The sequence below is a fragment of the Acinonyx jubatus genome, chromosome B4, assembly GCF_027475565.1.
Source record: "Acinonyx jubatus isolate Ajub_Pintada_27869175 chromosome B4, VMU_Ajub_asm_v1.0, whole genome shotgun sequence".
NCBI classification, from domain to species: domain Eukaryota; kingdom Metazoa; phylum Chordata; class Mammalia; order Carnivora; family Felidae; genus Acinonyx; species Acinonyx jubatus.
Window position 1 is genome coordinate 10,152,382 of NC_069387.1, and position 12,506 is coordinate 10,164,887.

The following is a 12,506-nucleotide window of genomic DNA, read 5'->3' on the forward strand; positions in this document are numbered from 1 at the left end:
AATTTTTTTTTCCAGGACTAAATGGCTATATTGCTTGTTTTTCCCCCTCTGGTATAGCACACGATTGTAGGAGAAATGTAAGCCATTGTAGCTAAACGAGCTTCCCTACAACTCAACGGGCCAAACGCAGATCTATAATTTGGGTTCTCTAGGTTTTTCTCCAACACTGGATTGTAAAAAAGCTGAGAGTTGAATGAACCTAGCTGCATACCTCCCAGGTGAGCAAGAGAAGCTGTTCCCTTCCAGTATGTTATCTTGGCTTTTGAATGGGACCTTCCCCCCCACCCCCACCCCCACCCCTCCAGGGAAACCCTTACGCTTTGTAAAATCGTAATGGTAGTGATGACTTCTTTCAGCGCCTAAGCACTCAGTGCTGTAAGCATTTCACGCGTATCAGTCAGTGACTGTCAGGAAGAAATAGTTGTTTCCACTCTGAATTTTCTCCCCTGGTTGTGATTTGCCATGGGAAGAGAAAAGGTAACTTCGGTTTCCTTACTGTTACCATGTTCAAAACCACTTTTTTCCTTGGCTGAGATCACTTTTATAAAAACTGTGGTTAGCAAATACTGGTTGAAAGTTTTCTACGCACCTGCTTGTGTTAACCTGGCTGATGGGAATGCACAACAGCAATTTGGAGTAGCCCTGGGACTCCCAAGTGTAGACAAATCCTACGCACTCTCTTCCCACCAAGAAGTTCCATCTTCAGAGGGCAGTTATGCACTCTGTTTTCTCCAGGATTTCCAAAGCTTATTCAAATACACAGGCATCGTACAATCCAGTCAGTTAACAGAAAGTCAAATGCCAGGCTCTTCTGGTGTGAATGATGGCTTTTCCAACAATAAGTGGTCCACACTGCTAGGGCGCCTGGATGGCCCAGTCGGTTAAGGGTCCGACTTCAGCTCAGGCCATGATCTCACGGTTTGTGGGTAGGAGCCCTGCTGACAGCTCAGAGCCTGCTTCAGATTCTGTCCACCCCCCCCCCACACCTCCCCCATTTGCGCACATGCTCTCTCCCTCAAAAATAAATAAACATTTAACAAAAAACCAAGTGGTCCACACAGACTGATTTTATGGATTCTAGTGTACTTTCTTGCCCCATCCATTTGGAAGGAAAACGCAAAATGTAGGCTCAATTAATGTCAGGGATTCAAAATTATTTTCCTGAGGATAACTGATAGCTAATCTTGTTCCTCATCAGTCCGTTTATCATCGATGGAAGTGGGGAATGTTTCAGATAGCTTGGCCCATGGAACACACCTCTGAGTCTGATTCTGTCGTGTGTATCTTGTTGAGGAGGGGCTGACGAGGGGGTCGTGGAAGAATGAGCCCCGAACCCCTGGATTAGGCTGCACGGCCCCTCCACGGTCAAATGGCACATTGGCCACGGTAGCACTTCCCCGCCGTGGCCACAAGGCTACGGTTTTTTTCCCTCCATTACAGCCTTTGGGGTTGTCTTTCCTGCCCTTTTTCATGGTGAAAACACAGACAGTAATTCTTGTTCTGAAGCTCACTTAAAATGTTTTTATGGACGTGTGAAATACACATAGTCCCAGACATCTGTGCGCACGCACACACACACACACACACACACACACTGCACACATTCGCACACCATTCTAAGTGGGAAGAAATTTAGACAACCTTTGTGTTTAGTAAGGACAAGGGAAATTCTGGTGATTTTATTGGTTCTTAGAAACCCGAAATTCACTTGCAGAACAGGTGTCCGGTTATATGCTAGGGGAAGTATTGAGGAGTAGTCGGGGACTTAGGCTCCCGTGAGACAGTCCTGAGTCTGAACCCCTCCTCCACTACTGACTTGCTGTCTGGCTTGGCCCAGGTTACTTACGCCTCCCTCTCTCGCTCCCCTCTCCCCGCTGTCTCCCCGTATGGACCTGTCTCAGGGTTACTGGGACAGTTAAGATATGTATGGAGCCTATACAACAACATTTGGCACAGGAATATTGAGAAGAAAAGATTTCCTCTGTTTCTCACAAAAATAGTTCCCCAAAATTGCCTGAATTCTCCACTTAACAGGTGTTGCTACGGGCTGGTTGTGGCTGATGCAACACGATTTGTGTCATCGATTTCTTGCAGAGGTGTCTGTCATACTGTTACTAAAGTTCTTCCTCAGTGGGGATAAGTCCACATTCCTAAAGCTACCTTTGTTTCTCCCCACCCCCCTCACCCCGAGCGGAACCGTGACCGAAATGGCACAGTTAGCTGCTGCCTGGGGAGGTGGGCCAGCCTTCACTGCTTCGGGGCGCCTAACTGTCACAGAAGACCCTTAACCATACACACAGTCTAACATCTGGGGCCACGGCACGCCTCCAAGAGGAGGCAAATCTTTTGAAACTTATTTTTGCCGTTTATAAAGGCTTTTCGAGACAAATGCAGAAAGTACAGGTGCTATAGGTATTTCACGGCCTCCTATACAGTGAGAGGGGAGGTACTCCACTTGAGCTGTATCGGCATTGCCACAGAGCGCGAGAGCTCTGCTTTGTCTTGAAGGGCCGGGATCCTGTCGTTTTCTCACTTGGTGCGTGGCTTTTGTGTGAAGTCACGTCTCCCCCCTCCCCTTTTCTTCCTTTAAATATTTTATGGGCAGTGAGCTTATAATATGTACTATCACGGCTGTTCCCTCAGGGGTCAGGACAGGCTTAATAATGAGACACAGGAGAGTGACTCTGTAAAGCCCACTTCAGGTTAAAAATGGCATGTTTTATTGAATCTCGTGTTAAAGGTGGTTAACTCATCAGTCGGTGATGGCTGGGGTTAGACAAGTTTCTACACGAGTTCTGACTCTGTGCGGGAACCCAGTGTCTCTCTCCCCCAGGCCCTCCAGCTCCCAGACTCGGCCTGTGTTAAACATTGGCTGCTGCAACTCAGAAGCTCCCTGTGACTCATCACAGGACCAGGGCAGAGAGGTTTGGAGAAATCACGCCAGACTTCGGATATAATGGGAGCTCTAGAGATTGCGGCCCACGAATGCTAGTGGATCTCTGCCACTGTGACATGGCAGGACCCTGTACGTGCAGGGAACCCCCCCCCCCCCCCCTCGGACTTGGCGTAATGGCTTTGCTCCAACGTTGTGTCCTCATTATCATTTTCATGAGCCACAGCTGGGCACTCCTGTGACGATTTGAAGGTCAGCACATTCAGGAGTGAGGATCGTCGGGCCCTATCAAGAGGTCTGCAATTCCGAAGACCGGGGGTTGGGAAACCCAGTTCTGGGGCCCTTTGTGTATGTGGGGGGATGAGAGGAGGAAGGGCCACGTGCTGCTCCCTCATTAGGATGTGGGATAAAGGGGGAGGCTTTAGATCGCAAGGCTGGCATGCCCCAACGCCGACCCACAGCTTCCCAGGAGAGTTGGAGGTGTGGGATAGCAGCTGTCCCTGAGTCAGAGGGGAGCAGGCTCTGGGTTGCTGTTGATGCCATTGCTCAGATCGGGCATGAGATTCGGTCCTGAACCTCAAGAGGCTCCAACTCCCTGGAAGCCTGATCAGGTCCCCAAGAAATGGACGCCCCTGAACTGCAGTAACTGTCTTCTTCTCTGGGAGTCTCCACCTTCCGTAAGTGGGATGGAACGACAAATCCGCAGAGGTAACCGAAATTAACCAATTTCTGAGAAACCTGCTTGGCTCCGGTCCTGCCCCCTCCCCCGCCCGTGCCAGGAGGGAAGGAGCTCTTAAAGTTTCCCTTTTGTTGGAATTCATTTGTTTTTAAACAAACAGGGCTAGATAGAGACCGAGAAGTTGACCGGCACCTTGATGTGTCACTTGAGGCAAAATGTTGTTCTACAATAAAATGAAAAATTCACGTGGAAGTCTTTCTTCATAGAAATGCAAACTTGATGAACTATGTTAAGTCACATTCACTGCCATGAACAGGATCCGTTTCCAAAACGATTGATCTTGGCATTTCCCCGGGACAAGCGCTCTGCCCACAGGGAGCCCTGTCGTTGGGTTTGCTCCCAGGACAGCTGGCTTGAACACCAATAACAGACTCACTACTCCTGTTTCCCTCCTGCCCGGGGAAAACCGCCCTGTGGATGTCACAGGCTGGTGTTTATGACACTCGTGGACTCCTCCAACAGTGTAGACACATCATGACAATACAGACCACTCAAGACTTTTTCAGACACAGCTGACCCTGGATGCTTAGGGAGATGCGGATTCAACTTCATTAGTGCGTGTCTCTTAGGAGACTCCTTGCAAAACTTCTTGAAGATCACCCTCCCCTAGGGAACTAGCCTCAGCCTTAACTCTGAGATGGCCTTGCGACAGGTGAGGTGTTAGGAAACTGGAAGAGGGACTGCCAGGGCCCCCGGCCCTTCCTCTGGTCCGCTGCTGTCACCTGGGACCTCCAGGTGCAGACACAGCACGGGCTCCCCGCCCCATCCAGCTCTGGGGCGGTCCAGCCAGCTTCCCCAGAGTCTAGAGCTAAAAGCAGCAGTTCGGACACCCTGGAGTTCATCTCTAGTTTTCGTGGAGGCGGTCAGGGTGTGGTTGTTGCTGGCCACCCATCCGGCTCCCAGTTTTAACTCAAGCTTGAGTAGATCTGCATTGTTTTCATCTTGAAATTCTCCAGTCTATGAGCACGTCCCTCACTATCAGTCTTGTGCTTTAGGTATTCCGTATTTGGGGAATGATCGTCAGTGACTTCTCTCGTTTCCTGTGTCGGTGAGAAGGTCGTCACATCATTCTTCAGTAGCACATGGCCTCTTCCTTACTCTGTGCCTTGGAACGTGTCCTCCACTCTGAAATGTCCTTCCCTCAGGCCCTGGTTAGCGTTAGGATTCCTTCAGGATTGAACTCAAACACCGCTCCAGCTGAGACGCCTTCTCCGGCTTGCCCTCCCTTCGTCTGTACTGGCCACCTCTCGGTCCTCACGCTGCGTGTCTCAGCACGGCACATGGCACCGGTGTGTCCCTCGCAACCCTCCTGTTACAAGCTCCACTGGGACCAGACTCTTGCATTGTGTGTTCCTAGCGTGTAACTAATAGGGCATCTGGAAAACACAGACATAGGTGAATGAATGCTTGGTCCTGGTCATACCGGGTCAAATCTTTGAAAGCATTTCCTATTACAGGAAAGGAATCCCTTTATTACACCTTGAAACTCAACACAGGAATGCCTTCTCCTTTCCAGTAATTTCCCTGTTCCACTCAACAAACTTCCCCAAGTTCTTAAGAATCATGTAAAACAACATTATGAGAACAACTCCTACAAACCTTTTTTTTGTTTGTCTTCCTTGACATTTACGTCCCATATCTGATCAGAAATTTCTAACTCAAACGAACTGTTTGTGATGATGAGCCATTCTTAACACAGGACTGATGGAACACCTCTCTCCCCGAAGGTCACAGTGCTGTGCACACATGATCTGAGCAGTCCAGAATACACACGAAGGAGGGCGACCACCTGTTCAGAATTTGCCGTGCTCTGACCATCCAGCTACGTGAAGTTGACTTTTTGCCTCTCTGGGCCCTGGAAAGACCAGAACCGAGTTCAGGTCTGCAGTGGCAGTAGCTGTGTTCTGACCGCCACTGTTACATTCCAGAACCTTCTGGGTAGTGTCAGGTCAGAAACGGAGCTAATTCAGCAGCGGCAGGAAAGCGAGAGTCAAGTCTTAGAGTAATGCCTGTCATAAAGCTACACCAAGTGGCCTGGTGGGGGGGGGAGGGGGGTGCGCGCAGACTTGACAGGTTATTACAGCGGCTTCGGTGGGCAGGGCCTGGAGTCCTTCATCATAGTCTCGTAAGTCCAGGCCCCACGTTGGACATTTTGTGGAGAAGCGGTGTGATCTGGGGGAATCGGCTCTGGATTAAGAAGAGACAGCTTAGGTTGTTTGATCGCAAAAACTGTGTCCTTAGTGAAGTCCTTATTCCCTTCAGACCGATAAATGGAGAGCATTGGACTGAATGCTCCCTGGGCCTCTTACCGCCGTAGAGTAGAAGGCTTTCTTGCAGAATGAAAGCTTCCAGAACTCCCGCACTTCAGAGGTTGGTCTCACCGCCTGCAGCGCTCCGTCTGGGCTCCTGTTCTCAGGTTGACCACCGTTTATTCTTCTTCATACGCGTCCGTACCAAACACCGCGATGGATCGTAAGCTTGCTGCGGGCAGAAGGCCATTCGTTCGCGTTTGTGTCCGTACGTGGTGTCGGCACACATACCCCTCTCCTTGCCTTGACCTGTGACTCTCCTCTGAGTCTTCTCTGCACTTTCACCTGTACGTCTTTGCTGTCTGGGGAAGACGGACTCCACCTCCCCACCTCTGGCCCTGACTCCACGGAGCTTTTTATATTCCCACCCACCCTGGCGGCTCATCTTGAGAAAGCCACGTACATTTCTCCTGTCTCCTGCTGCTGTCCCCCCTGTCACGCCCCCACCGCCCACAGTGTGGCATTCTGGCCCCACCGCCCCACAAAAACTGCTTTGGAGAAATTTCCAGAATATCTTATTGTCGAATCCAGAAGGATCCTGGGGCGTTTTCATCGTCGCGGCTAGAAGTGCCTTGTTCTTCAAGCTCTCCCATGAGGCCCTGCCTCTGACTGCCCTCTGCCCTGTCCCTCTTAGATTCCTCTTTCTTGCTATTCTCTGTGGTGCTCTCCTGGGCTCTTGGCTCTTTCCACTTACATCCCCTCCTGGACAGTTCCATGCTGCATGCCTGTGGCTCCCGCTGCGGGGAGCACCCCCCAGAGCTGCCGCTGCAGCCTGAAAACCACTCCCGCAACTGCTCTCCAGCCTCAGTCACGTTGAGTGGGGCATGTCCAGACCTGGGCTCATCAGTCTCCCCCCACATTGCTTTCTCGTGTTTCTTCTACTGGGGCCCTGATCCCACAATGGTGGTCTCTCCCCCTCACCCCCACAACCAGCCAGTTGCCTCTGAGGTTTAGGCCTTCGGCAGTTTCACACGGACGCTTGCAGTAGCCTCTTAGCTGTCTCCCTCCATATCCCTCTTGTATAATCCATCCACCACATTGTAGCCAGAAAGGACTTTTCTAGAATTCAGATTTGACCTTGTGGCCCTTGCTACTCGAATCTTCTGTGCCTGACTTGACTGTTAGACACAACTTCTGTTCCTTAGCGTGCAGGATCGTCTGAGACCCGGGCGCCCACTGCGTCCACGGCTCCCCTGGTGTCCTTCCCCCCACGTGTGCTGGCCTTCTTGCCAGGGACAGCTGTGTTCCTTCTCACCACTGGGCCTGGCCCAGGACACTGTGTCGTTCGGATACCGTTTCTCCCTGTCCTGCCAGCAAGTCCAGCTTGGCCTTTAGGACTCGAACCACTCGCCCCCTTTGCTAAGAAGCCTTCGCCTTGCTGCCCGGGCAGAAGGAGGTGCCTGCTCCGCCCGGGCCCTGCCGCACCCTGTCCTCGTGTCTGCCATGGCACTTGACGTGCTCGAGGGGCTGTTTACAGGTCAGCCCCCCCCCCCCCCATACACAGTGAGCCCCCGAAGCGTCAGAGCTGCTTCACTTGGCCTTGTTCCCCAGCTCTTCGCCCAGAGCCTGGCACACATTGGGAGCTTCACATGCCGCTCAGGGACTCGGCCCGTCTTCCCCCAGGCATCACCTATCGGGGAGAGCCCACACTCCTAGCCCAGACCGGGGCTTTGCACCGTTCACTTCTGCCTGCTTTTTGAGGGGTGTGTTCCAGGCTTTTCCAAAAAAGACTGGTCTACTTCCTGACCTCCGAACATCCCGCTCTCTTCCTGGTCTCTCCTTCACAAATTGAATATGTTAATGGAGTGGAGACCCGAGTAGACCCCACACGTCAGGGTCTATGTTCAGGGAGTAAGAGCGCCTTGCCTTTTAGAATAAACGGAGCAGCTCTGCATTATGTAGCCTCTTGTCCCCTGATAGCACTCCCTCATCCCTCTTGTGAAGACCCTGGCAGGCGTCAGCTGCACGTGGGCCAGCCTGCCTGATGATAATTGCCCGTCATTTAAGGGCCAGAGCCAAGTATCATTCCCCTCTCCTTTAAATTAGATAAAACCCAGGGCTGTGGCTTGCAAGTGATGGAAGTCCACTGGGCGAGTTAAAGGTTCAGAGAGAACGGGACCCATTATAATGAGAGCATTTGCACGGCCAGTGATTCCATCGACACTGTGGCTCCGAGGTTCCTCGGGGTATGCTGAAATACGAAGCCAGAGGACCTTTGAAAGTGGTTGGAGGAATTTATTTTAATTGGAAATGGTGGTAGCGTTCTTGCGCTTGGAGTGAACTCTACGGACCACGCACGGGGGTGAGACGGGCTTTGTGTAAAGAGCCACAGAGGAGCTCAGGACCTTGGCCCCACGATGTCTCTCTCGGGTTCCTTCCGCTCCTGCACGCCTACAGAGGGGACAGGATCGTGAGATCCGTGCCTCCCGCCCTCCCTCCCCAGTTCCCTTCTCCTCCTTCCTTTCCTGGGTCCGCATTCCTATTTCATACTCTGTATTTAATAAAAATCACATAATGGTGCCTAAGTCAATCTAGATGAGAGGCCTTCAAATGACAATGAGATCTAGGGAAAATCCATCAGAATGGCCCCAGGAAAAACGAAGACAGGCTTGTGTTTAGATTTGTAAGAGTTACAAGGTAACTATAGATCATTTTTCTCAGCAGGTCCCCGTGCCCTCTTAACTAAGCCCTTCACGTGCGTTTCCTTATTTCATACTCCGCGTTCACAGATAAGGAAACTGAGGCTCAGAGAAGTTGAGACACTTGCCCAAGATCAGTGGTGATGATGATTGGCAGAGCGAGAATTACCTGTAAGATACAGGCGGAAACTCTTTACCAAATGGCAAACCAGGTGTAAACTCCAGTCTGACTGCAAAGCCCAACCTTTTAAATACTGTGCCGTGATGCCCAGTGACTCCAAAGAATCCTGTTCCTGAATGTAACTGCAGGCTTGCCTCCTGGCGGCGCTGCTGTTCATGGAGAGAGATCCTGTTTTTGTTTCTGTGTCCTCATGACAGTATCCGTGCTCAAGTTGAACAGCGTGGGATTTCTGAGGCCGTTCGTACACTTGCTCAATCTGCCTTTACTTTCTCACTTTTGTATTTTTAGATGCATCATCCCATTCAGATGAAACCTGCCGATAGTGAAAAGTCAAACGGTAGGTGGTGACCAACTGTCTCTTTTAATACTGTCTGTTTCTTTCAATTAAGAAGTCAGGTGGGGGAGGGAGGCGGCGGCCCCACTTGCTTCGGCTCTGGGAGGGGAGGGGAGGGGAGGGGAGGGCTGCTGTAGGGAACTTGCCCTGCGGGTGTCTTAGCTGGAGACCCGCAGGAGCCGCTCCCCTGCCTCAGTTCACCTCTGGTGTCAAGATCTGTGAAGACGTTACAAGAAGTGGTTTTCGGGGTCCCTCCGTTTGAGGCTTGCTTCGTGTGGTGGCTCTCCGGCCTTTGCATCTTGTGGATCTCCTGGCACAGAGCAACCCAGGACACCCGATGGGGAGGAGGGACCTCACAGTGTGTGGAGCAGATGAGTTGGAAAGGGCTCACCCGCTGAGGATCGGGCCGGCTGTCTCTTTCCTCCCTCTGGCGTGTTCCTCAATGGCACTCTTTTCTCTCAGTTGTACCGATGCATTTGCATCCGAATTCATTCAGAATTCAGTGGGCTGATTAAATAAACGGATGCTCGGTACTAAAATATGCATGTGATGAGGTCCGGGAAGTAATTGAGATTTAGCTCTCCGACACAGGGGAGGGCTGATAGCCACATTTCGCGCTCATGAGTTTCTGCTTCCGTTGACACCCGCCTCTGTCCCAGTTTTGTTCTTTGACTTTCCTGACGTGTATGTTGAAGGAACCCTCTACCTTCTGGTAGACCTGGGCGCGGCTCCGCCCCCCAAGACTGACACAATCATCACTGTTTGCCTCCACGAGCAGGTCTGCACCTCATTAATTAGTAATCAGGGCAGAAGCCGTGCGCTTGGAGAGCTGCATATCTGCAAATGTAAATGATGATTGGGGTCTCAGGCTCTCCTCAAGGTGCTTGGGGTGTTTTTTGATTTTTTGTTTGGCTGATTGTAGTGCATCCCATTTTCTGGCTTCTTCACAGAGGAGGTAGGAAGTTTTGAAGAAAAGGCCAGGTGGGAGCGTGGCGTTAGTAGCACCCAGTTTGTCTGTAAGGGAGTAGGCTTCTGCGCCCTGCCCACTGCCTTCTCACCTGCCGCACCCCTGCCCCAGGGTCTCTTCCCATCCCCTACCCCTACCACCTTAACCACGAACACGGCATCCAGCGTCAGAGGGTCTGAAGTCCCCCGGGACCTCAGGCAGGTCTCTTGGGTCCTTGATTCAGCAGTTACTCATTGGTGACCGCTGTGCACCAGGGGCGTTGCCAGGGGCTGGGGCTGCTGCAGCGAATCTGAAGACGACGGCTACGGAGACACTGACCTGACCCTTGGAACTTCCCGACCTTCAGTTTGCTGATCCGGTGGTCACTTAAAGACCGAACTTTAATCTCCTCGTTCATGAAATGGGAATAAATGTAGCTGCCTCGTGTAGGTTGGCTTTTTTTTTTTTTTTTTAGATGCATATAGGATCTTCACAACAGTGCTTTGCAAAGGATAGAGCACCACTTCTACAAAATGCAGATTATCGTTATGACCCAGATTTTTCCACGGCCTCAGAGAGCTCTGCACTGAGAGTGTCTACAGGAAGAAGGCCAGGTACCCATGCCGGTTCCTGAGCCTTTTTGCTCCAGAAGTACCCACTTACAGTCCGGTCTGTTCTATTCCTCGTGGAGAGAGGACTCATGTATTTGGGATGAACGCTGCCCGTGAAGGTCATCTTGGAGCTTCTGGCCACCTAGAGATGCTCTCTTTCCTTTGGACTCCTAATTCTCTCAACTGTGTCAGGACAAGGGCCACGGAGGAACGTTTGTCTTATTTCTGAACCTTAAGTCGCGGTTGTTAAAACAAGATGAATTGGAGAATTGAACTGGAAATATTTGACCTGAAATACCCAAGTAGTGGGACCACGAAAAGGTTTCTTCTTTAGCATTTGCTGCTGTGTGGGCACAGACCTGACTTAGAGAATCCATCCCGTAGGCTGGCCACCTGGAGGTCTCCAGAGTGTTGGTCGCCCTTGTTTCCAGTGGCAGCTCCGGACACTGAGGGTGATCTTTGCTCTGGGTCTAGAACCACAGCAACAGAGTGGATGTGCCATTGGCGAGCCCAGCAGGGCACGATCTCAGGTGCCAAGCAGGATTAGACACCGTTTTACTAAGATGAGAGCATCCCTAAAAATGCCATTGTCCAAGAAGCAACTCAGGGTGGCAGTTAAAAGCTCTCTGGGGGAGTCCAGACTTGACCCCTGACCCTGCATACATTAGCTGTGTCCGTGGGCATGTCCCGTGACCTCAGCCGACCCCGTATCTCCAGCTGTAAGAGGAGGCTACCGTGGTCTACAGTCTGAACACTTCCTGTATGGCCCACCTTACAGGGTTGTTCAAGGAGCACATAAGTTAACATCTACAAAGAACTTAGCATAATACCTGCCAAGGTATTCACTCTGTCCTCGGCGCATTTGTGGCCTCCCGAGGCAGCCGGTTTAGTGCGTTCTGAGCAGCAGAGGCCGGCACTTCCAGCCTTGGGTTTTCATACCAAAGCACAGATCTGTATACACAAGGGAAAATTCACTCCCACATACCTTCTCGTTGGGCCAGCTCCTCCTTTGCTTTGTAGATTGACCTTCATTTTCTGAGTTCTCAGAAACAGAAGTCAAAAAATATAAGTGGACTGAAGCAGCTCCTTTTAAATCATGTGTCTTTATGGAGGTGCAAAGTCTGTGCCTCACCTTGCAGAGACTGAACCGGCTTCAGGGTTCTCCTTGGACCTGATTGAGGAGTCAGGAGAAATGTGTCATTTTCGAGAACAAGTGATAAAAGCCACAAGCCCTTTCTGATTGCACATGGCAGTTTTGACAGGTAAGCATAGTTTCCAAAGCTCCTAGAGCACAAAGATTTCTTTGGCTCAGATGCTCTCAGTAGTTGTGAAAGAAGAATAACGAGGTCTAATTGCAGCGTTATTGAGTTTGCTGACATTTATGGATTGCACAAAGGACTCATCACAGTTAGACAGTTACCGTCTTCATTATCAGTATGTTCGGCTTTCGGAAACTTTGTATTTGCTCAGCAAGAAAGGGCTGCTAATCACAGATTAATTAGTGATGGACAAATGAATTCCAGAAAGCAATCACTCTTTGAAGCCTTTGTCCATCTAGAGATTCTGACAAAGGGAACTGCCATGGTGAGCCCAGAAATGTTAGGCTGCTCATAGATCTGCCCTGCCCTTCGGTATTTTGCCGAACGGACGGGCTTTCCAAATCTCCAGGCTTCCTATAGCCTGCCCTCTTAATTGGCTGTGATTTAAGCTGCAGCCTCTAGCACATTTCTGCAAACTCACAGCATTATACTTCTGCCCTCGTGTTTCTAACTGTGCCAGGTGTCACAAAAAAAAAAAAAAAAAATCCATTCCGGATCAGCAGTAAAATATTGGGGCCTTTAAGAAGAACACACG

The 12,506-nt window shown here is 50.8% G+C and overlaps 1 protein-coding gene across 10 annotated transcripts in view; it reads left to right on the top strand.

Moving 5' to 3' along the window:
• The window catches only part of CELF2 (CUGBP Elav-like family member 2), an 821,985-nt gene that overhangs the window by 732,283 nt on the left and 77,196 nt on the right, over positions 1-12,506 (top strand). For all 10 annotated transcript variants that reach the window (XM_053225256.1, XM_053225248.1, XM_053225258.1 and 7 more), the window contains one exon: positions 9,050-9,098. In XM_053225256.1, the coding sequence (XP_053081231.1) occupies positions 9,050-9,098 (49 nt within the window). The remainder of the gene's footprint in view (positions 1-9,049; positions 9,099-12,506) is intronic.